Below are 26,127 nucleotides of genomic sequence, written 5' to 3'. Positions count from 1 at the left end.
TTCTGCCCGACCGTTGCGGAACACTTTGGTTATTTTCATATTATATCCTACGCAGAAGTGGTGCATTCCGGTGAATTTTAGTTTTACCGCGACAGAGTTTCGTTCATCTTATGAAATTGCGAATTCTCCCGCATCCTCGAAAAGCTACAATGACATGCAAATCCGCAGGGCATTAGCCATCTTGTAAAGGTCTCAAAAGCACACGGATAGTTAGACGTGGAGGCGTATAATAAAACAACTAGATGTTCGCATTGCCAGACGAAGTCCCGTCTGATTCTACCCGGTGTCAACATTCCACCAGACGTTTTTGCTACCTGGTGGAGACTCGAGGGTGGAGATGAAAGTTCACCTTCTGCCCCAGCTGCTCATTATGTGACGGTTTTTTGCACCCTTATAATCTTCAAAAGGCTGCAGTTAGCCGTTCAGGGTAAAAAGAAACGAGACATTGTTTTATGGGATTGTTTTACAGCTTCGAAAAAATTTTCAGAGAATTTATGGAATATTTCCACCAAGGTAAAGCAAAGATTGACGTCTAATTCTCGTGTTGAGAAGAGCGGCCGGAGATCAGAACAATTCAGCATGGGTAGGAAGTTGGCTAATTGTTCGTCGGTTCGAAATACGGGGAGCAACCTCCGTAATTCCCTTTGGCTCCTGGTTCACCATTCTCTCTTCTGTCCCGTTTAAGGTAACTTCGCTAAATGCCTGAGAAGGGCTGAACAGCGGAAGGATCCCTGGGTGATATCCGCCGCCTCTGTGGTGTTAGGGCTCGGTAGTGTACCGTATATTTGGTTCGATATGCAGCGGCTTGAAGGGAGCCGTCAGAGCCGAAGTCTAATTTGGAGGAATTCATTCCGCTGCACAGGACGTTCCACCACATCAAGTTACAGGCTTGAGGATTCGGCAAGCAACAGAATTTGAAAAAGCAAATTCAATCGCTGACCGAAAACAGGGAATTTATTCAGGAATGTCACGAATTTCAACAAATTCCAGCGAACGGGCGTGAAAACGAGGGGCGAAAAATTCACCGTCCCTGCTCGCGTTTATTCCGTATAACCGTGTTTTTTTACACTGCCATTTCCTGTTGTTAGCTCCGAATTTATTATGCGCATACGCCCAGTTCCGAACTGTACAACCTTTCTGGATGGACTTCAATATCTCAACGCCACGATTTTCGACACACTTGCATTGCGCCTACCCGGGCTGTCAGTCGAACCTTGAATGATTAATTGCGCATCTCTTGGAATGGAAGACGTTGCGTTCCATAACGTGCTAAAAGTCATTTATTCCCACGTGGCAGGAGCAGCGCGCACGGTGCACACATAAACAGCGTATTTCACGGTAACTGTGCACGTTCTTGAATTAAACGAAATTTACATTTTATGAAAAATTAGTTGAGGTAGACAAATATTTTATCTAAGATTCTGTCTGGTTAAGTCTTGTTGAATCGATGGTTCCACGCTTTCCGATTATCTTTATTCATGCGTATGGTGGATACACTTTTCACATTTTCCTTGTCACGGTGGGGAAGCTTTCAATCTCCATTTGCGTATTTTGAAAGAATTAGCTTAAAATCTACCTCTTGGGTTTGCTTTGCAACAGAAGACTAAGCTCGAATCTAAAACTGTAAGGTCGGATCTAAGGGCGACGTTGCGGCTTTACATTTGACGCTTGAATCGGCTGGAAAGACTCTTTAAAATTTATTTCAAATCCGTGATGTACGGTCTAGTTTCACGAGCAGCAACAATTCAATTACGTTGAAAGTAGATGCCGGGTGATCAGATAAAATGTTACCCAAATATTCACGCTTCAATTCGAAACTCGTGTCCTTGTAACTTCGTTGACGATAATTTGAAAGCCATGGGAAGGAGCAGAAAGTGACGCATTTCAAAGGTTGCCTCGTTGGAGCGAAGAAGCTGCAAAATTGTGTGTACCTAGCCGCAACAAGCCAAACGAATTTAACGGGCCTTAATTCACAAAGTCAAAATTTCTCTTTCAAACACAAGGATGCGGTAACGGTGCCCTCCGAGAAGATTTCAAGCCCTTTCTGCAGACATGTAAATTATCAAAGTGGTGAAAAATTTCCAGTATATAAATATCGCTGTGATTTTTATTGATAACGTGAACACCCGTGTTCCTCAGAAATGACGTATCAACTTTTTTCCCGATACGATCAGATATTATAACGCTGTTCGAATTGATACAGTTTAAACGAGTCTGGCAACTCTTGGGTAGAATATCAGTGAAAAGTTTTGCCAGCTACAATACAACATTTCAGTTATTTCAGCTTGCGAATTCATCAGAAAAGCACACGGAAAAACTCCCCGGAATAATCAGTTCGACAAAAGTTAGGTCGGAATTCAAATTTCTTGGAAAATACAGATCCTTATCATCTGAGACTCGAGATGCTGATTAGACTTGGCCGAATTTCATTTCACGCGGACTTCCCCTCTCAGCGAGTTTCATCCTGATTCGCTTTAGCTTCGAGAGCGTCGGCAATTAATCTCGAGAGACACGCGTCTAATGTTCCCCAAGAGCTGCTGATGGTGGAAATGCTGTTTGGAAGTTTTACTTCTTACGGATCGCACGTATGATCTATAATATATGAACATGCCACGGAAATTTGAAATCGATATTTGAAACAGCTATGATCCTTCTGTGAAACTGATACCGAGTTACCGTCGTCCAGAAATGAAAACAGCTTAGCAAACGAGACGGAAGTCAAATATGGTGGTATGTTTGGGGTGTGAGCGTGTAGTATTGCAGACATTGTGCCTTTGAAGCAATACATCTGTATAGATCAAATCACCGCTGTATGTATGTTATATAAATATATCCTGTTTGTTGACACACAAAAGTTGATTGTAAATTGTGAATTATTTACAAGGATCGTATGCACCCGGACGCTGTGCGGTGTTCGTGTGTTTTTCGATCCGGCTGATGGTTTGTTAGTGTATAGTTTTATTTATTTTTCACCTACATCGCAGTGGAAACAAATGAAGAGATCGCTGTAGTTTAGGGCAGTGTGATGTCCGTCGAATAGTATTGCGAATTTGAAATCGGCCCATTGGCTGTTTTTCATGCAGGCAACAAACATTTGAATTCACCGGATTACGGAACATTCTATAAATATTCATTAAAGGCTGGATAACAAATTTCACGGGTTTACGCCGCGCGGATTGTCGGCTGCAGCTAATCAAAGTTTTTTTCTTCTTTTTCTCTCTCGACTCTTGTTTTCTAAAATTTCTATTTTTTTCGGTTCACCCTCCGCCGTGTTGCTGCAGGGTACGGAAAATTCATATTCATTATGCGAATGCATTATCGCGTTGATCCTTTTCGGCCCGCTTCGTATAGTTAGGGCACAAATTACCTTCGCTCCACTTGCCTAAATTAAAAGATTTGAATTAACTTTGGAATGTTGCCTTTATAATACAGACGCAAAGAGAATCCCTGCAGTGGTTTCGGGTTTACCAAAGTGTTTGAAAATTCGGCACGCGCTGGAAAACTCACCTCCATTTACGTTAACCTTATTGTTAGTTGTAACCTTCACGTTTGAAAATCGGTTTAAATGTCAAACGTTGCCTGTGTTCAGGCCGCGAGGACGCAATGCAGTATGGTTGAGAATTAGGAGATGTAAGAAGTGATTAACATAGCTGCGAAGCAGCTGTTCCCGGATCCTCGTAGGCCAGAGGGAGAAATTCACCGAGTAAGTAATCGGACTACTTCCCAATGCTGCGAATTCAGCGACCCCCTGTAACTCCCACCGCTTTTCCACCCTCACCCCGACTATCCTGCGTGGGTGGATCCCACGAGTCCTCCAACTAGATTTTACGGCGTACCAGGCCAGACGTTCTCGCTACCGGGTACCAATAAATTTCCCGTTAAAGGCCAGTACGAGAAGAGACCGACTCCGTGCACCCGTAAGCAATGCAAAATAGACCGAGTTCGAGGAGCTCGGTTAACGGCCTGTTGTTCTTTTATATACAAGAGTCGGTCTAAAACCAGGGGGGAGGGGGGAGGGGGAAATTTTCCAACTGAAAATTTGTTCAAGCATCAAGGATAACACCGCGTAAATTGTGAATCACGAGATGCCGTAGGTTGAATTCCAAACGCGATGGTCGAATTCGGCTTGAATTATTGAGGGGGAATCGAATGAACGTCAGTTTGGGATCCCTACTCGAAACTCGGGTCTTGACTGATCTCTTGCCCTAACCCTTTGGTGTCGAAGCAATATTTCGTGGATTCGCCGGGTGGCTAGCAATTTTGAAGGTGCTTTGCAAGATGGATTTGGTGGTTAGCCGGAAACAAATTGAGGGAAAATAACTGAAGACTAAGCAACTGTGAGAATCGGGGTAAGGCTTTTTGTTGTAAAATGGGGCAGGGAATACGTATACATGTACGAGATGCGTATATTTATTTAGCTCCTTCAGGAAAATTCCGGATCTCTCTATGCCGTTATGAACTCGCTAAATCCCTGCTTCGGAGAACGGCGGGAAGCTAGCGTGAAGAGCGCGCAGCTAATGTCACGCGTGGAACAGCTCCTCAACAAAGTTATGTATAAACGACTTGTTCCCTGGCGCAACGCCACCGAACAATGCCGAAATATTATACTCTCTGGAAGGACACGAAATTCGTTGTACATTTAATCGAGCATGATATTATCCCGAGGGATACACAATCAAGCAAAAGTAACGCGAACCTTTATCGCTACGATAAATCATTCCGATCTCCATCTCCCGGTAATCAACCACTGGCGCTACTCGTAGACAGCGCATGGATGAAGAAAATTTAGCGATTCATGGTACCGCCGAAGTTTTGGTGCCAGTGGTTGGATGGGTATCGAGACGTGCACAGACATTTTGCCGGACAGTTTCCAGGAGTGATGAATGAAGATTTAGTTTTGCTGTCGAATTATACGTGAGTAATTAGAGAACAATTACTCAGGTCAATTAGCTCGAGGATGCCCAAGGGACACCCCTTAATCGGCAAACCCTTGCTAAACGCTGTCGTATATTTTGATTACATTCCGAAGAGGGAGACGACGGCCAGGTATCAGGCGTTAATTGTTAATACTTGCACCTTCGGCGGACCAAAGTGGAAAATAGGAACTACGTAGTAAAGAAAATTGTTCCCCTCGATGAAAAAGCTAAGATAAGGACGATGCCCTCTCAGTTCTATTGAAAATTATTAGCTCTTCGAGTGAAAAAGTACGGTTTTATACTCACTCCTGGTATAACGTATAAAAGCATTCACTCACGGTGGGTTGCTTGGTGTTAGGATACCGGTGAATGCGGACGGAAGAAAATCTAGCTGGAGAAAGATAGGAAAAGAAAAATATACACCAACTCATTTACAAGATGCAGCGCGTTTATCACCGGGACGGAACTCGTCTTAATGAGAAACGCAGGAGAATGCAGAAGCTCGCGTGAGAAGAAACGTACCGCATTACAGCGTTTGGTTTTATCTTCTTTGCCTACTAACTTTATCCTCTACCACGAATTAATGGAATCGAAGTAGCTGCGGTCGGTGTTCGATCAACCAGCTTGATGAAATTAAACAAATTTACAACGCCGTTTTGTGTTTTAACGAGAAGACGGGAAATGTAAAAGAAAAATTAAAGTCTTACGATACTTCGTAAAAAATTAAACGCCTCCGATAGAATGATATATATACATAGTTCTTAGTGAACTATAATGAAATCATTTTGCAATTCTTCAGGGGATTCATCAAGCTTCTTGATTACGAACCTAGGCATGTTCCAATTTTGTACTCTGTTGACTTTGTTTCAACGGATTTACCGCTTTTTCGTATTCCATCACACGATATATGTACTTCTTCCAATTACGCTACACAGAAGTTCCGCAAAAAATGAAGAATCATTTGCCAGATGTAAAAGATCCGATTCAATTGAAAAACGATTCATTTTATACATACAATACGTACAATTCTGATATTGTGATTGATTGTATCGGTGCCTTGCGTTATAAGATTTTAATCCTTTCTAACCCGCAGTTTCAATCCGTTTTCATTTCCTGGAATATATAAATTTACTTTCGGATAGCGGTATCGATTCGCAGTCGCTGATTGGGTTTGCACAGTGAGTATAGAAAGAAAAAAAAAAAACCGATATCCGATATAAGATAAAATAAAATTCCCGCAGAATCTCGAATATCCACTATTCGAAACTCCGCATAATGAATCAGGACGTGATAATCTGCATATTAATAACTTCAAAGTGTACTTTTAGGAGTGACGAGCTGCTCGTGAACTATACTTCTAATACTGACCTTTTAAAGAATCATCGGGGATATCAGTCGAAATATGAGTAAATAAAGAATACTTAAATGGTAAATTATTAGGGCAGAAAATGGGTGGAATTATGCGGAGGAAAACCGTGATTCTAGCGAACCTCGTTATTTCATACAGATAATACCAACGGATAAACGTGCTGGGCTTGTGTAAACGGAGCTGTAATATGAAATTGATAAGGACCGATACTAATAACAATTAAATGTTAACGATCCCTAGTTAGCTCGTATCGATGAACAACAACACACCAAGGTAATTGGTAATTATTTTTCCCAGTTCTACCTTCGATAATTCAGTGTTGTTGTTCTTACTGTTCTCTTTTTTTTTGTGCTGATTTTTTTTTCCACCATCGCGGAGACATTGTGTTTCAGAAATAACTCTCTATTCAATTCGCGTGATGTTCGTACTTGGAAGGCTATATTCATGCAATAATTGCCATTGTCGCAAAAAAATGTAATGAATATTCATTCTATTTGAATTTCATATGAAAATTAAGTAAACGGCATTGTGATCTCTGCATTGATTTTAATATGTTTGAATTTCCATTTTCAATACTGGAAAGCGATTATCGTCACATTTGACCTTCTTCCGTTCCGCCTATTTACTTGCCTTGGAATCGATACGTGACAGTCGACCTTTCGTCTCCGAGGGATTGGAAAAAATATCATATCTATTACTACGGCAAACAAAAGCCAGACGCACATACAACTTCGGGGTTCTCTCCTTATTTGTTAGCTACAGTGTAACTGCTTTCATATATTGGAAAAAATATACGTAACGTTGGCTGAAGCGTCGACTCGATTCCTGTTTGTATTTTGAATTCGGAACGCGGAGCATGGATATAAACCGAGACTGCAATGAAGTTAGACGTTTTGTTTCAGAGTTTCGTTAGTAGCCGAATTTATTTCGTACCTTTTGTTTCGAGCATAATAAACGAGCAAGGGTAAAAAAATACATAGTAATAATAATGAATGCGAGCCATATAATCGTGTATTTTGTACAACAAACACAACGTTGATACCCTACTCTTTGTTGCCAGTTACTCAATTGAAAGTAATTGAATTAATTACGAACAACTGACCTCTTGCTACCCGCTCTAGTGTGAAAAAAGTGAGGAAAAACGAAAGAAAGAAGAAAGAACGTATAAAGTAACAGATCAACTGCCGGAACGAAATTCCCGTTGGGATTACTCTCAGATAAAATTAAAAACCGGTAATTTTCTTGATTCTATTTGATTATCCATATGCATTTTTTCAAAATTTGAACTAAAGCTTGCGAACATTTCAGTGTTCGGAGTGAAATTTGAATGAATTTTGATGAACGAGTGCAGTTTGCACGAGCCGGTATGGATTTTAAACTACACGGAATCTACAAATTTTTTTTTAACAGTGCATATCGTTATTTACGCGCCAAAAGAATAACGGTCCAATTCCTCGTGGTGATGAGATATTAGAACAAACCTTTATTTCTTTAATATAAAGAATGAATCTCTCATTTTCCGGTTGTGATATGTGGATGAAAAATAATTTTCTACTGTGCGAACTTCCACCATCATATTAAAAATTAGATCTAATATGTATACACACACACTCTATATACGTACCTTTGACGAAATCGTGGGACTGATGATTATACATTTATAGACAAAACATCGCGATGATTTTATCGCTGACAGCGTCGCTGTGTGGGAAAATAGCAAAAAATACTAATTAGCCCGTAACGAACGGAGGTTAACAAATGACATTAAGTTATTGACCCACATTTAGTACGAATGCACTGTATGCAGGTGGTCAATTTACATGGCGCAGGTATAGGCAAATTGACCCGCGGTGAATAACCTGCAGACATCGGTAACCAATGATTCAGTTACATCGGGGTGAATTATCAAAATTGGATTCTGCCCTGTATAAATTTGTTAAGCGAATTAAGGCGGGCGCGTATATGCATGCAGTGGTTCAATAAATATTTTCACACTGGTCAACGAATTTTGAGTAATTAATGAAAACTGGTCTACCCGGATTAACATTTGTAAGTCACATTGAATATCCCCAGGGATTATTCATGCGAGGGCGGATAAGTAGGGACGTAACTGAAATCTGCGAGTTAGTATTTACATCCGAGATTTATGTATAAATTTTTTTTTATTATAAAATATAATAATACATAACATTTATGATATATTATATATATATATATATATATATATATATATATATATATATATATATATATATATATGTATATGTATATGTATGTATAAGTATATACAATTTATTTTACGGATAAACATATTATCGTTATACGAATGACTGCAGCCGCTGTATTCAACAAAATACGAATAGGCCTTAGGGTCGGTGCCATGGATTTTATCTCCTCGCATTATAATATTTATGTGTATATGTATGTATATCACACTCTACGCCTAATGAAAGAACAGTCGTTCCTGCTTACACGTGCGTTCCCCCTTCGAGGCATTTTATTTATCTATTCATTTATTCATCATCCCTGTACATTCCGTACTCATGTTCTATGTAAACATCGAGATAAGCTGCGTCGTATTAATTCAGTGCCGAGGCACTCGAAGAACGCGCGATTTCATTCTCGCTTTACATCTATTGGCTTGTGAGAATTCCATCCGAGAATCGCGCCTTGATCGCTTCGTTAATTTCGCGCCAGAGACGGAATTCATTATTACACTGCCCAAATAATCCGATTCTCGTCTGAAAATTTTAACGCAAAAGTCGTTCTGATTTTTTTATTAGCTCTTTTCGTTCGTTCTTTAATATCGGGTCAATTCAATTGCGTCGATTCGATTGATTGCCTCTCGATAACCGAGCTCAGCTTTAGCGAAATACAGATAATAAAGTATCATAAGAGCGCTCGTTCCAAATTGATAATGGCAATGGAATAGCTATTTTATCGCACACACACATATAAATTTATGTATTCATACACGCACAGAGCTTCCACTAGTCGATTGAATTTGAACGTTCGTTGATTGGTTATGGCAACGATCATCGGCCCAATCTATAACATTATTAACGGATATTGTGGATATAGCGAGTATCACGGCATCTGCCACGCTGCTCGACGTACCTCGTATGCATGCAGCCATTTTGTTTAAACATCGCGGTGTACCGAGCTATGCATTCTTTCGCAAACTTCGAGAGCAAGTTTCACCCAAAGTTTGAAGACTTGTACGACCTGTCCGCAGGGTTGAAATAGTTTTGTTCGAGTTCATCTCGTTGCGCAGAACCGTGTGGTTTCGTTAAACTCTCGCCGTGCTTTGAGGAAGAGAAAGATAACAGGAGTAATGGTTGTTTTCGATGGTTATGTGTACTTTATTTTTGAATTTTTTAAATACGTATGAGGGCGGGGTTGAAGTTCTGAATTTGAAAAGTTTTCGAAGCGCTTAATTCCGAATTATTTGGTGGCGAAACTCGAAGCAAAGAAATCGGACTTTGAAGAACCAACAAAGTTTCGAATGGTCGGAAACCCGACGGCTCAAAGTTCCGAAATGCAAGATTCCAAAAATTCAAGCTACGATAGAGCAGAATTTCGAAAAATAAAGTTTCCATGGAGTAATGTTCCGAAAGTTAAAATATACTCGCACAGCGTAGTTTACTCAACGAGTGGGTTTAAAAAATCAGAAAAACCGAAAGTCAGAATGACCAGGATTCCGAACGTAAAAATATAGGAAATCCGAAACAAATAAAGATCAAAGTGGTGAAATTTCAACAAGTCAGAAATTCATAGAACTGAAAATCTTCGATCACTCGGAATTTCGATGATTCTGATTTTTAAATTTTCTCATTTTCGCAGTTTCGGAACTTTGAGCGTCAGGTTTCGGACTATTCGAAACTTTGATGTTTTGTCGTGGTTTAATTTCCTTACTTCAAATTTCACGACAAAATACTTTGGAATTTGGCACTTTTGGAACTTTTTAAATTGGGAATTTCAATCCCACCCACCTATTATATGACCGAACGCGTGGCGCGATGAACGCATTTAGCAGTTTCAGCGGAATCTATTCGATTACCTTTGCAAACAAACAGTTTTGGCAGTTAGCGCGGTGTGACGATCATTGTACTAATTGGGTACATGCTGGCAGAGATACCGTGCCCCTGACTCATCACATGACTGTTGCGTTTAAACCAGAATACGTACCCGTGTCGATATCTAAATTTTGCAGTAACTGGGTCGCGGCAATATTCCCGCGTTTGAACAAAGAAAATCGATGAGGGATAGCTTACCCGAATGCACTTTTAAGAATTTACCAAATTAACGACAAATCTACGACACGAGCATAAAATCCCACCAAATCAATAATGTAGCGTTATTTTTTCCTGCCAAATAATTTGGTTGAATAAAATTTTACTGCCTATGCACGTAAATTTAATTGTCATTCTGGAATTTCATTCGATAGAGCACGTCGGCACGGTGATAATAAAACCCTGCAGCAAAATTGTTCGAGGCTTGCGGACGTTGTACCGGAATTGTAAAAGTATCATTTGAAATTTATCGTAATGGGGCGCGCTGGTGATAGAAAAAGGATTTAAACAGTGTGTAGGTGGAACGCGACTGGGTTTATCAAATTGTGTTTCGATTCAACAGATTCTTTCCAACCGTACCAAATTCCCCCGTTGCAATTCGTCAAGTTTGTTCGTATGAGAATAAAAATGGCAAGGCTGCTCACTGTGTAGAAATAGTTAGAGAATCGTTTTTTGTCATATTTGCATGAAAGTGAGAAACGAAGATAAAATCTTCATAAGCCGAATTGAGCGGCTGGTTCTATACGCAGTCGAATAACAGGTAGGTAATATTTTCAACCCTGCAGTTCTAGAACGTAGAGTTGAGGTATTAGGGAATTCATTTCACCCTGTCGAGCATACGAGCAGGTACGTAGATACGTCCAAGTCGGATAAAAGATACGCGAGCTTCCTTTGAAAAAGGTCCTAAATATTGAAACCCCTTTGACCGAGTTATACGTATATATACGTTTCTCGCAAAAAGGGGTAATCTGATCAGAGCTGCTAGGCGGTATCAAAGTAAGATCACATCAAAGGGATAAAAATATAACAGTCATGCTTGTAAATTTCTATATATACATGTATATGCATGAGTTGGCACATTTATAGTTACTTTTGGCTCTTGATACAATCTGCAGTTTACTTTTTCTGAATTATTTGAAAAAATTCACCCACAATATGTTGTATATTACACTGAACTACGTACAGTTATTTTTTGCCTTAGTAATCATTATCAGTTTATTTACAAGTAACCAAATTTTATACTCAACGACAGTCCGGCAGAAAATTTGTTCTGCTGTATTTTTATTATTTTTAAACTTCAATCTTATTTATCATATTATAGTATGTACATGTATAATATTTATTAACGTGCTTTTATTTATTTTTTTTCTGCTCGTTTAATTATCTAAAACTTAAATGAATATTATTTTAACATAAAATTTTATCGCCTTAGTGAACAAAAGACTTGCACGTATTAACCCGATTGGTTGACGATTTATCAACTAATTAAAAGTCGTGTAGAAGGTTTTCATTCCGAGGAAGAAGACAGCCCCGCATAAACGCTCGTACACAATGACAGATGCTTCAACGGCTTTTGCAGTCTTGCCACGTGTTAATTCAATTCAATTTTTCTAGTCATCCACGTGTCTGGAATCATTCAATTGTCATAGCCTCTCCAATTCTCCATTCATAATTAATAACGATTGGTAGTTCAGTCTTACTCGTGTCGTAGGAAAATGATAATTTTACGAATTCTGTTGGTAAACGTATGTGTTCGAGCAAGCATATGAAAGGACGATTCGATATCCTTTCCATTAGCAGCTTGAAGTGGATCATATAGGTAGGTGATATACGCGAGAAATCTGATACCTGTCAAGCATCAGCAATACGGAGTTACGCACACAAAACGATGATAATTGATATTCGATTGGCTTCTTTAGTATACCTTTTGTCCGGCTGCTCGATCGTACGATTTCTTCGAATGTTAGAGTGTTGAATGATTGATCGATAAGCAGGCGATTAATACCCGGCCCTTTGTGAGTTTTTCGGAAATCTATTTTTGTGTTTATACGTAGTGGCGTGTATTACGAGCCAAACAATTAGTAGTGACCTACTCGATTACGCCCGGGTCTGATTATCAATTAATTGATGTTCAAATGTACCGAGAATTTAAAGATACAATTGTAACGCTCTGAAATAGCCATCGTGCAGGTACACGAGACTGCGTAATTGGTTAATAAAGCACATATTCCGGATTGATATTCAACAGGACGTATCGAAGATCCGAGTGAAAGAGTAATTGGTACTGCTTTGTTATAGATTGATTACCAGGGCTCCTTCCATTTGTAAATTATCCGCTCGCGGGGCTTCGGAGGGTCGAGAGAAGATGTCTTCCCGTCGAATCGTACCTGCGGATAATGGAAGCGTTGGGAAAACGGTGGAGAACTGGGGAGCCGAGAATCGATTGGATTTACAAATTAGAGGGATATTGGATCCTTTGAGCCGAGGTGAAGGTGGAGCGGATATTCTAAAGGCCGGAGTATATACCTATCGTACAACACGCATTATGGGTATAATGCGTACACGTGAGTAATAATTTATTGTCGGATTAAAACGTGAGGGGGTGGAGGAAGGAGGCGCTATTAATTAATCGTTGAATGAGCCCAGGGCTCCGGTGGTGTGTGCAAAAATATTCGTCGTGGTTAACGGTCCGCGCGATGCACGTGTACTCCATGTGTGTAACAAGTTTACGGTTACCGTTGCCCACTAATCTTTAGTTGAACGATAAAGCTGGTACTTGATCCTCGTTAAGAAGCCTTAAGGTTGACTGCACCGATAGCTTGCAGGAACTACTACCCAGCCTCGGAAACTACCCTAGCAGCCCTGCACGTAACAGGGACATGCACAGTTGCTAACTCCAGAGGATCAGGATCAGGGGTCGTGTTCGCATCCATTATCCGCGCTAAGGAGTACCGTGAAATATCCTGCGACGCGCTTGCGAACACCCAACGATCATCGACGTCGATAACGCATCGAGATTGCTTCGATATCGGGCGGAGGACACGGTTCATCCCTGAAAAAAATTGCCGATTAACAAATCGTGACGAAGGAGAGGCTGGTGTCCTTGACTTCGGTCTCGGGGGGCTGGGCGTAGGCGTGGATGGACTGGGAGTATCTTGATTGTCAAATGCGCAGGGGGTGAGGATGCGAGGGCTTGTGCCTCGCCGCGCAAAAGCTCAGGCCGAAGCAGAGGAGCAGCAGGGCGACCGAGCCGAGCAGCAAGTGCGCGGACCACGACACCGAGCACTTTCCTGAAACAGAGGATCGTCGTATAAGCCGGGGGCTGCCGGGTCGAGGAGACGACGCCTCGTCGTAATCCCCGCAGGAGGATAACCAAGGGTCTCGCCCCTTCTTCTTCTCCGGGCGATTGCCTGGCTGACACAATGGAAAACTGTCAGTCCGCGGGTTACCATTTCCATACACCCGCATGCAACGGGGAAAATATATTTTCACGACTGTTGTGCAAAGCGAGCGTAAAAGACACGCGGATAGACGGACTCGATACGACCTCCGTTGTGATCCTGGACCGGACAGCAACGCACGGTTTTACTGCAGTGTGCAACATTTTCGGCGTCGTCACCATCGTGACGGCGTGCGTGTAAACTCACCTAAGTTATAGACGTTGGCACCATTGCCGCACGATTCTCTGACCTCCCGGTTGTCCCACCCGACTGGGTACATTACGATCCCGCCGCACATCATCACGGCTGTAACACGGTAATCATACATTTACGCGTCGTTGGTTCCAGGCCGTCGTCGTCATCGTCGTCGTCGTCGTCGTTGTTGTTGTCATCACGTTGGCAAGGGCGGTTATTTCGGGCATATTTTCGGGATGCAAATCACTTGGAAACTCGGATCTAGAGTTAATGCTCTGAAGACTACTTGACTTTGGAACCGCTTATCGTTGACTCGCAGTTCTCTCGCCAACTTGTTTACTCCGATTAAGGTGGGTATACGGCACGTCATGCCGTGATCCGCTTATATTGAAATTAGATACGCGAACCGAGTAACCAAGTAACCAAGTTACAAGTTTACATCCCGCACATGAACTCGCAAGCGGTGATCGTCCTGTGCCGTATACCTCTGTATAGATCCCGTAATACCTTATACGTTGTTACGTCTACAAATTATTGGGGACAGGTACTCACCCGCTAGAAGCTGCAAGGATCCCAAGGCTCGCGTCGGCCTTGTCATCCTCAGGATATGCGGCAGGAACGAAGAAGCTGCCGCGAGGAGAGTCAGCGTTGTGATCACCGCCAGAGCCACTCCAACCCCTATCGTCACAGTGCTGGCCTGCCACCAGGCGCTGGGTATGTCCCAAAAACTGCACGCGCCAATGGATGCAATCGGGTATGCATGAGTATTATGTTTCGATCGTGCAGTCCGAGGATTAAGTCGAGGAGGTCGAGGAAAAAATTAAGGATGCGAGGATCTCCCGACCTTTTAATTAACCACGTTCTTGTGACGATCATTGTTTATACGTCACGCCGGCGTATCTAATGACCAAGAGGGGGAAACATCGTCCTAGGAAAATAATTTAGGGGATGGCTGACTCAAGGACCTCTGAATCAGTTCAGACCCTTATTTACGGCGTTGCTTTAAAACGACTTCTTTCAACTCGACGTACCTATGCATGAGGGCAATTCCGTGGCAATTTCTCTTCGTGAGTGAATAATACAACGGTATTCGTCAAGTTGAGTACTTACAAGCCGGCGTTGAAATCTTTTTCAAGAAACTTTATTTCACAAGCATACATCATGTACATTTGGATAGTTTTGTCGGAGATTTATTTCACTTTTACTGTTGTTCGCGTCATCGATATTACTTCAACGTTGAATTTTTATTGTCTCGCAAAGTACGTGACGGAGAAACAGAGCAACGGAAAACAATACTCGGATGCAATCCGATAAATCGGTTCAAATTCCAACCTCAATCTAACCAATGCTTTTTTTACGTCATTTTATAAAGATTTTTATGGATGAATAATGCATACTGCTTTTCTGCTCGATGGACGGTGGATACAGTGTACAAATATTCTTTAACAAAACTTTAATGCAAATTCTTATATTCTCCGAGGCTCTTTGCAGGGTTTAAATAAGGCGACAGAATTCCGAAATTCTACATATACGGTATAGACTGAGCTCAAATAAATCGCGTGTAACATAAAACCATGGGAATGATTCGTGGAGTCATAAATCCGCTAAAAGATATGTCACGCTCATTTGAAACTAGAATTTTGGAATCAGGCCGTTACCGGATCAGCAGCCATCCCTCGAATTATAAGCCTAAAGGAATCTCAATACGTATAGCTTGTGGGAAACAACGGCGGACGATTATCGCGGAACTAATTCGACCGATGCCCGTCATCGTGTTTCTTTCTCTAGTCTACGCCTTGGCCTGCCTGTGTGTGTGTGTGTGTGTGTGTGTGGCTACTTTTAGAATACCCCCAAGAGTCGCAGCGTCATGTCGGAACGGCTGGTCTGCTCACTGTTCCATTTGTTCGACTAGTCGATCGTCGCTGACCTCTTTGACAAACAAGCTAAATTTCCTGACGCCATAAGCCGGATTAAGCACGGATCATTACTCGAATGAACCTGAAATGACGCGTTGACAAAGGCGCGAGTTGATTCAACCCTCTTTGTTGAAATAAAGTTTTTACATTATTCACCACGTTTTTCATCCGAGGGTAAGAAATGAAGAGAAGTGGGTTTAAAAAAAAAAAAAAAATTGAAAAAATTTCAAAGCCAAGTATATTCAAGCGTCGAGGCGGTTCTGCCCGGAAATCACGGTCTCCATCATTTTCCATTATCCAACCGCATCCTACTATCCTGGTCGGCCAAGGATACACGCCAGCCTCAACAAACTTGAAAGAGGCTTATGGTTTAAAGGAGCTTTGGAACAGAGTGCGCTGATGGTTATATACTAGAGTTAGGGGTAGTTTCGGTTAACCATTTCTCGTGTGGGCTGTGTATAAGGTGAGGCCGAGAGGACTTGCATCTCTGTCTGTACGGGATAAGGAAGGTTAAAATACCTGGAGTATCTTGCACACTCGTAGACTATCTCCGGAGCGGCGTTTGGTGCACGGAGCCGGGGATAATTACATCGTCGAAAGGAGCTGAAATATGCGTCAGCTTTTCCCAAAAGCCTTCCCTGAAACACACGACAAGGTCGAAAAATAATTACCTTATACCCGTGGCCTGCAGAGGCTTCGACGTGGGGAGAGGGGGACGAGTAGCTAAATTTAGTCTTTCAAGCAATGCCGGTGTCTCGCAACTTCCTTCGCTCGGGAAACAGGGAGTATTTTCCCTCCCATGAGATTTGATGCGAGACGGAAAGTAAGCAATGCTGATTCGATAGATCGAGCTTACTCATCCGGCTGCAGGTACTTTGTAAAACGAGAGACAGTGCACGAGAGTCGCACGTATGTTTGTAACTTCGACGCGAAAGAATGACGACTGCAAGCTTGTAAGGCGAACAAATTTCTACCAACGTGCATAAATTTATCAACATTACGTTAGACGTAGAGAATCAACTACCTTTTGCGTTTGATTTGCATGACCATGAATCTCAGTGAACAAGTTTATATTCCGTTTCGATTGAATGCAACGGTAGATGCTGGGTGGTACGAATACGAAAACGTCGTACAACAATTGGAGTAATTGCACCAACAGCAATAATTATGGACGAATTCTATACAAAACTGCAAAATACCCGGTGACTATTACAACTTGGCAACATTGCAGCGTATATGGTGTCATAAAATCTATAACACCATGTTACGTTATTGCATCTACGTGTCTCTCGCCATCCAATATATTGGATCTATACATTTCCGAAGACTATGAATGTACATTTTTTGATACTGATTCTGTCCAGCTGGTGATGAGTTTAGTGCCATGGTAATAATCAACCAACCCTGTACCTACGGTTTGGCTGTAACTGCGCGGCACGATGCGAAATTATTATGCATCGATATTTTCTCGTCTAACAGAGACGCACAATGCGTGCAGGTTTAATCCCGTTGCGCGCAAATGGTAATTTCTGAAGCAATATTAATCAGAATTACGGTGCTCGGTGAATTTCGGTAATGTTTTAGAATCTGATTATGCGGAGCCGTAATTATTAACGATAAATAATTATAGCCTGTCATTTAGTATCGAGATGCCTATAAAGCGTGCGTCAATATAAGAATTCATTATTTTAACAGACTATCACGAGACTCCCGTATTTCAATTTTCACCCCAGCACGAATCGCGTTCGCATATTGGAAAAAGGATGGGAATAAAATTACCAACCCTTCCAAAGTATTATCTGGAGAGCGTAATCAGTGTAACGTATGAAAAAGAAAAGCGTAATAGAATGACGGTGTACACTATACCCGCTAATCTGTAACTGATGGAATTAATTACTCGCAGATGAGAATGTACCGCAATGGAATCCGGTTGGCACAAAAGCCAGTGCACTGCCCGAAGTGTGGCGGCAAATGTTTTTTTCCTCTCTTTCTTTTAATCCGGGTAATGCATTCCATTTCGAACTGTTGAATAAAATCCTGCCGCGCAGTGTGCAGTTATAGTTGTTATGCGACCAGATTTAATCAGATGGCACCTCTCAGTTAGGGGTTATGTTTATTTTTTTTCTCCTTCTCTCCAATGAGCAGTTCTTCATTCGCAGTTTGCGACTTCCCATCAGGGGATACTATACGATTGTAATTTACGTTGACATTTTGTCTTCAACTGTTATAGCAAACAAGGTAAACGTAAACACGTGGAATTCATACGTTGCATTTTAAACTAGAGTGGAATACTGGTTCAAAGTTTCATACGCCACGGTTTGTCGGTACAATCTACATTTCCTTTCGAATTATTAACTGCGGAAGAGATGTTTTGGAGCAATTCAGACAGCTCCAACATCTACGTATATGCGTATACATGTAAGTTACGTAACATGCGTATGCATATGGCCACGTGTATCTCTAAAAGCTTTGCCACAAAATGCGTCCATTTCCTTTTTATACCTGATCAGTTGGCGTTCAAATTATTACAACCGTACTGCAGCAGTTACTGTTTTTTACTTGTGGACAGTACATTCATGAATTATTCGACTTGGGAATATTACATTTATGTTTCAACTTTATGAATAACGATTCTCCGTAGCATCAAACCTTTTCAGACAGAGATGCATTAATTCTAAGTAACATCTGTTGTGCGTGAAAAATCCCTCTGTACTGCATTTCGTCGTACATTTACGGTCAAAGCTTTGGTTGAAAAGTATTATGTGAAAGTAACAATTCTTTTTCACTTTTCATTCCAACTCACATCCGCTCATAGTGTGATATCCGTTTAGTTTGCTATTTTTGTAACTGAAAACCTGAGCTTCGTTTCTTCGTAGAATTACTAACGAATGAAACTCATTTTCTTCAACCATCTATTCAGTAATCAAATTTTTTGGTCAGTAAAGGTGCATGTAATGCCTGACACCATTTATTTGGAATCATTAATTTCAAACACCAAGTGTTTCATCGATTCAACCGAAGCTTTTGAAAAAGAAATTAGCTTTATCCGATTCATACACAAGCACACATTCACTAGAAATTTCTGATACATACCTGTATCCAATATGGCAGATAAAATCCAGAGCAGGCGAACACCGATGCGATGATGGAAAGCGTCGCCCAAATTACGCATAACACTGACATCTCATTCGTTGAATCCACACTCGGACGCAGCAGCACCTTGATTAACAAAACCGCAGGGACATCGCCGCTTCACTGTATCCCGTGCGGGCTTCCGTGACGATGGTAGACTTGTGTCTTTGTACGCAGGGCGAAGACGTTGTTACAAAAGCTCACCGTACTCGGCGAGTCAGCGCCAGTAGGAGCAGCCTTAATTTATCCTGAACAAATGCAGGAAGCTCGTAACAAAGGATTCCGAAATCGTGTTTTTGATTACTTTCGTTTAACGTCGACACTGGGAAAGTTGGAAGAAGTCCGTACCAACACAGCGGGTTAAATAGTTCGACAGATGAAGATAATTGCAGCGACAAATTGGTAATAATTACCGTCAACTTGAACGGTTGGAAACCATTTCATCAACAATTAACACACGGTTTTCTATTTTCTCTGCGATATTCAACCGTATATCTAGAAAACTTTCGTTCCTCTCAACTATAGCGAAAATTCATCTATAAGCGTTCACGTTCAAAGTACCACGAACGTCCATTGCACAGTAAACTCAGGGGGCTGGGCCTGTTTTTTACCAAGGGCAACTAAACACGGCTCGGAACTTTTCTTTTAACTTTTACCCAACGATTTATTCCAGACGATTCCTCGACGACCTCAGCGTTGCTTCTGGTACCGTATTTCCATCTTTTCGTTGAACTATATTTATCCCAAAAGTTTCCTTCGCCTCCCGGCGACCTCCGAGTCGAGAAAAAGAAACAGGCCATGCACCGTGAACCGATGGTAAGCTTTTTTTTATAATTCCCACTTTTCTATCTTGCGATCGACGACGAGGTTCCGAGCTTTTCGACCTCGGTCTCTGACACGCGATGACTTTTCAACGGACTCATAACCGCTCGTGGAAATAATTGCTGAACGTAAACGTTGAACGGGTGCGTGAATCACGATTCGTACCGTTGAGGGGCGAGACGGTAAATTTAGACTTCCCGCCTTGAAGGAGCGTCGCGGCGCCCGAAGCGGCGACCAGACTCCACTGACTGATTCTGCTCGGCTCGCAGCATCCCACCCGACGACCCATCTGGCAAACATACGTATATACATAGGTATATACCGGGTGCGATCCCCGAGTTTGCGCCGTAGTTTTAGCCCCCTGCCTGCTGCAGTCCCGACGCTGCGCTCGAGATCTCGCCGACGCCGTGTGCGACCTACCTCACGCAAAGCGTCCTTGGAACCCTTGACGCGGATGGCCTGGCGCTCGCTGTCTTTTCACCGCGGGGTTGGATGGGGGTGGGAGGGAATCCTCGATCTTCATGGGGATTCGTGCAGGTTTGTCTTAATAACGCGGAATCAGCCACGCCACTTGGCCAACGGGTTATACTCGTACCGTAGCTATGCCGATTAAGCCTGCTGGCTGGTACTGACACGGCATAATTTTCATACCCCCTCCCCCTCTTCTAGGTTTATTACATTGATTAAGAACCTCGAGGGGAGCAGAAGCCAAGAATGTTGAGGAATTCGATGTCTCGGTTCTTCTTCAGAAGTCTTTGGGAGACGTTCGTGGATTATACTTGTATTCAGGGTAGCAGTGTCGTCATTAGGAAACCGTATACATCCATTTTGATATATCCCAGAGGGATTCCCGTTCCCGGCTGCGTTTGATCCACGGATATACGATTTCCCTCACTGGCTTATTTTACTCCTTATAGGTATATGTATGGTGATATTTCGGGACGAAAATTGGCGAAGGCTTTCGGCGGTGTACCGCGTGTACGAAATGGCGTTGGCAGAAAAAAAGTCGTCTAGGTTCGCGTGATTTTTGTTGATTCATATCGTGTTTGAACGAAGCGTAAAATCGAATCTGAGTTTCTGATCAAGTCCTGTGAAGAACGGGGACGCTTCATCCTGCTCGAAGAAAGTTTCTCCAACTACACGTTTGAGATGAGGAGGAGTTCAAACAGCGATTGCTAAATAACGCAAATATGTGCGAACTCTGCTTCAGGGTTTTCGGATCTCCGGTTTGAAATCAACGTCTCAAAGTCCTCCGTTGATCTCAAACTTTTCCCGTGGATATGGGTAGAACATGCGGAAAGTACGTTGTACTGTCTCGCTCTTTGTGGCTCGTCTTCCCGGCTGCGAAACGGCAAGAAATTGGACCGCGTCGTACGTCTGGATCGTCGTTAGTGTGATCCACGCGAGGAAACAACCGGCTCTCGGATATCATCGTATATCGCATGCCAATAAACTTTGGTGATTATCAATTGCTAGGTTACATTACGATTCATGTCGCTTTGAGGTGGATACCTCAGGTGTTCCTGACTCCAAACGTCCACCTCGAACCGTGATATTGAACCAGAGACAACCGAGGACTACGAGGACTATTGCGTCGGGTAAATAGCTGGCTGTAATTGGTCGTTAGTCCTTGATTAAACTGACACTACAGCTGGCTTGCATTCCTGGTCAGTTGATTGCCACTCGAGCTTTCGTCCCCTTTCTGCGTGTCGCATCGACTGCCGTTACGCTTTGTTTTTCTTATTTTTTTCCGCGTTTCACTCGACAAGACTAATTATTTTAAAAATCAATTAGATCCGTTAACGTGGATCCGTCACTTTCCAGAGGGAAATTTGCAATCACCTGTACGGCTGACATTCACGTTTTTTCTTTCATTTTTTCTCGTTCCGTTGTAACGACTGTCCGACATATCGATTCGAAACTCGACTTCAGCTGATGTGTGAAAGGCTCATCTCGGGGTCGTTTGATTTAATTTTTTTCGTTTAGCTGAGCGAAAGGCAAGCCACAGAAGAGATGAGAGAGAGGGGCTTGCCTTTCTGAACGAAATCTCTATAGTGTGCGAATAAAACGTGTCACGAAGTGCGTAATGCGCTTTGTCGAGACCAGGTTGCGTCAGCTTGATTGCACGCTTTATATATGAGCGTTTATTACACAGATATTGCTGATCAGGGGATGAAAGAAGAATAAATATAAACGAGAGTCTAAATTGAGACACCGATAAAATGTTACTGCCTCACGAAATCGTGTGCTCGAAGCGATTTTAATACAAAAGCAAAAAACAAAAAAAATTACGTGCAAAATTGTGCGAATACTCGCAAGTTGAAGTGATGAACCTGTTTCGTTGGCTCATATTATTTTTCCATTAATTTATTTGCCAAAGTAGCGGTCGCGTTCACTTGGTAAGTTTACAACAAAAATTCAATCCTCCACTCACCTCTGCAAGATCCTCATCTACTACGCGAACAGAACTTGGTTATTCAACGAAAATAGGTTTCCCTTCTATTTTGAGAAGGCTGAAAGTTGAATAACCGAGCCTTCACCGCAGACTCGCATTTGGCATTTCCGCAATTTTTTCAACCCAAGAGGTGATAAAATATCTGTCGCAAAATTCATCCTGAAAGTGGCGGCGGCAATACAAGCGGCAAAAAGAATATTCGTGTTTCATAAAAAGATCATTTGGTATCTGGACGGATTTTCGCCAAAAGAATGCTACTGGCATCGAATCTAGGGAATTGCAAATGAGACCCTCGAGCGTGCGAGAATGAAAATGCGAGGCCGGGATTTCCCCTGGGACAGGAGAAAATCAAAAACAAATACTTACCGGCGATAGGTATATCGGCGTGGACGCCAATTTTCAAAGAGCTGTCGGATATAATTATATCAAAACCAAATAGCATCTCGGATGATCAACGATGCTCCAAAAAGAGTTCAAGTCCCTCTGAATTCCTTTCCAACCAAGATCGGTCAGCAATGATCCCTATCACCATTTCCCTCGCAGTATTTGAATTCCAACCTTTCGCCTCAGAGTTTTTCGGTATTGAAAAGCGTAGGTAGACGATTCCGCAGGGCCGAAGAAAGGAACGGAAATAATTACAGGCGCGTCTTCTGAAAACAGTATTTTATCGAACTTCAGAGCGAAACTGCCAATTAATTAGGTATAAATTCGGCGAAGTAATTGTCGCACCAAAATCGTCGGAGCCCCCACCGAGCCTTGTGATTCACAAAGTTTTAACCCTTATTCACGACGTCGCTTCCGTTATTGTGCCGGGAGTTTGGCATCGCGTGGGTGCCGGGATTCCGGCTGAATTTTCAAGCAGCAGAACGCACTTACACACCGCACCATCCATGACAAACCGAACTTCGAACCGTAACCGAACACGCCTCGCAACTTTGTCGGGTGGCGATAAAAATTGCACGGTTTGCCTGTTCAATTTCACTTATCCTCGGTTGGCTGATCCGCCTTACTTTCTCTCTCTCTTTTCCCTTCCTTTCTCTCTCTTTTTCTCTCTTCGAACCCTGTTTCGTACCTCTTTTGTCGTTTTCACCGCTTCACTCGGAGATGGACGTGAAGGCGAAACGAATCAGCCGAAATGGTCAAAGCCCTCCTCGGCATCACGATCAACGAAAATCTGATCCGCGCACATACAGGTGGCCGCCCTTCGTCAAATCCATTAGCTGCCCGTCGTCACCCGGTGTGTCAAAACGCGACCAAGACCGTCTATAATCTGCGGATAAAACGCGGGATCGAATGCGGATTCCGCTACGACACAAGTTCTCTTTGGTCAGTTCTCGCCAATTGGCATTTTTGCGACTACTTGGCTTATAACTCTCCGCTAGCTACCCAGCGACGAACCGAGACTGGGAATTCCAAAGTAATCGGGAAAAAAAAACCTGGTCCACCTACATATTCAGCAGGCGTCGTCTGCATCCCGTCTCTTGACGGCGCGGCGGCCGTTTCGCACGCCGGAGACTTGATACCATAAAAATAAATCGAGTAGGTAATTGATTTAGGGCTAAGTCCGTGGCGGCCAGTGCGAAGCCAAGGACGGAAAGAACACGGCGGGAGGGGCGAAAGGAGGAGGGGAGGGGGGGGGGGGGAGGAGGAGGAGTGCAAGCAGTTTTACGATTATGGAAACTCGTGGATGCCGATTGCTGTTATTATCATCATCATCCTGGCTGTTATTATTATAACCGTTTAGCCGTTACTGTTATTACCGCAAGAAATGAAAACGGGGGTTCCGTGCAGGGAAATTTACCTCGTGCACACCGTGTAACCTTCTTGACTTGGCTTGCCTTGCGGTGCAGAGGCACGGCAATATCCTATACTGAGTTTGAATTGAAATGAAGGTTTATTCTCTCAGAGTCAATCTGGTGGCGTCGTACATTCGGTTCTTCGTGCAGCAACGGCTCAACCTGCCTTCACCAAATCCGCGATGTTACTCCAAACCATCGCGTACCATCATCAGACCATTATATTCGAACTTACCAATCAAATGACGCCGTGTTGGATCGGGCTAATTGGCATGTTACTCCCGGTTATGGCTATCGGAATTCCCGTAAATGTATCCATTCGAGACTCTGAAATGTATCCACGTCGATACCCATGAATGGGGTATCTATGGTAACTGCACCAGTTGCGTATCACCTACAGAACAACACTTGTAAGTTAGGCCGCTTCTAAAAACATCAAATGTTACCGGCAACCAGAGGTATAGAAAGTTTCACTGGTTTCATACTCTTTGTATCGTAGTCGACTATAGGTCCATAACAGAGGTCCATAACGGTTTACACTCGTGCTTTTTCAAGTGGGATATCATCTCCACATTCTAAACCAAAATTGTACCATAGTACGTTATTTGATCCATCGAATCCAACGACCTACCCATGTAGCCCTTTATCCCTTCAACATTTTGGGCGACCGATACGATCCCGTTGCGTATTATCAAATATTTATTGATTAAATATACATGAAGACGTTTTGAAGCTATTGCAGCGCTACGCGCCGGCTGAGTAGGGCTTCGCCTGCGAGGCCTAAACTCGCTCAATTCCCCAAGTTATAGTTTCATTTTATTCGCCAGTCTCGGGCGAAACGTATAACAATCCTGGTCTGCAGATATTCGCTTATATTAGCGTTTTGTGTACGGTCTGGGAATCCTTTCTACTTTATTATACAGAAGTCTAGATTTCATTTCGCGTCGTAAAGAATATTTTTACTATTCTTATCCGCACTTAGCTGCGGTGAAACGCGTGTGCTGCGCAACTAGTTCAAGTGGAAAGCTTCTGTAGTAACGACACAGTTATTCCACTACTTCAACCTTGTTCTTTGGAATAACTGTGAACGTTAGTAAAGTATGAACGAGGTGTTATGTGCAATATTGAGGAACGGACGAGTTCAGCGTCGCTCAATTTGCTACTGGGGCTGGGCATGTCTGCAGGCTGTTTTATTACCGAATCGATCTCATGCCCGCAAGGAAATTTAAGACAATAAGAAGATCGAATCAAGTCAAGATTGAATCAAGTCACGCGCTCGACTTCGTCGCCATGGTGGCATACTACTCGACCAAATTTCCAGCCCCTCGTCAAATGCGTTACACTGTTATTCTACCCTATCAAGCGAAACGACTTTATCTTTGAACTCGGTAAATTAGAGAGAGAAAAAACTGGAGGCGGCCCGGATTGAATAAGGCTTCGTATTGTTTCTTTTCCTTTTGTTAGCGTTAAACAGGCTGAATTCTCAAACGAATCGTGATGCACCAGCAACACGAAAATTCGGTCAATGTATAGACATATATTTCGGTATGCCGATTATTCTTCTGTATAATTTCTTCTTTGAAATTTATTCTGAATCAATGGTTCATGCTGTCCCGCTGTCGGGCAGCGATTGAACAATCGTGTACGCTGTTCATGTTCTGAAGTAGACGCTAAGTACTGGCCTTGGAAATACCGATGTGACCTGAGAGGCACTGCGTGTACATGTGCACCTCACAAAAGAGGACTCTGTGTAAAAATTGCGATGTACTTCAACGATATCTTTTTTCTTCTAACACGATCCGGTATCACAGCGTCACGGGGTCACTAGCCCATCACCCAGAATTCAAGATATGTGACGAATGGCATGGCTAGATGTATTCAAAAGAATAAGTCGTTGTGGGAAGTGGATATGATGTTATTTGTTCGATGCTAAGCCGATGTAAGATTGAAAGGAAAAGGAAGAACGAAAAAATGGATCAGTAATAGCAGCACTTTCGACACGCGCTGTACATG

At 42.5% G+C, this 26,127-nt stretch overlaps 1 protein-coding gene across 3 annotated transcripts in view; it reads right to left on the bottom strand.

Moving 5' to 3' along the window:
- Nucleotides 1–20,102, bottom strand: part of LOC124222403 (arrestin domain-containing protein 17) — a 122,769-nt gene extending 102,667 nt beyond the window's left edge. For 2 of the 3 annotated variants that reach the window (XM_046633315.2, XM_069136992.1), the window contains exons 1-3: nucleotides 19,003–20,102; nucleotides 16,429–16,547; nucleotides 14,546–14,721 (exon numbers count right to left, since the gene is read on the bottom strand). In XM_046633315.2, the coding sequence (XP_046489271.1) occupies nucleotides 14,546–14,721; nucleotides 16,429–16,547; nucleotides 19,003–19,092 (385 nt within the window). In that variant the 5' untranslated portion in view covers nucleotides 19,093–20,102. The remainder of the gene's footprint in view (nucleotides 1–14,545; nucleotides 14,722–16,428; nucleotides 16,548–19,002) is intronic. The other variant, XM_046633316.2, reaches the window with a different exon arrangement.
- Between the last annotated feature and the right edge of the window lie 6,025 nt (nucleotides 20,103–26,127).

Source organism: Neodiprion pinetum, chromosome 6 (genome assembly GCF_021155775.2).
Source record: "Neodiprion pinetum isolate iyNeoPine1 chromosome 6, iyNeoPine1.2, whole genome shotgun sequence".
Lineage (NCBI taxonomy): Eukaryota > Metazoa > Arthropoda > Insecta > Hymenoptera > Diprionidae > Neodiprion > Neodiprion pinetum.
Note: the sequence above shows the minus strand (reverse complement) of the source record. Positions and strands in the feature narration are given on the sequence as shown.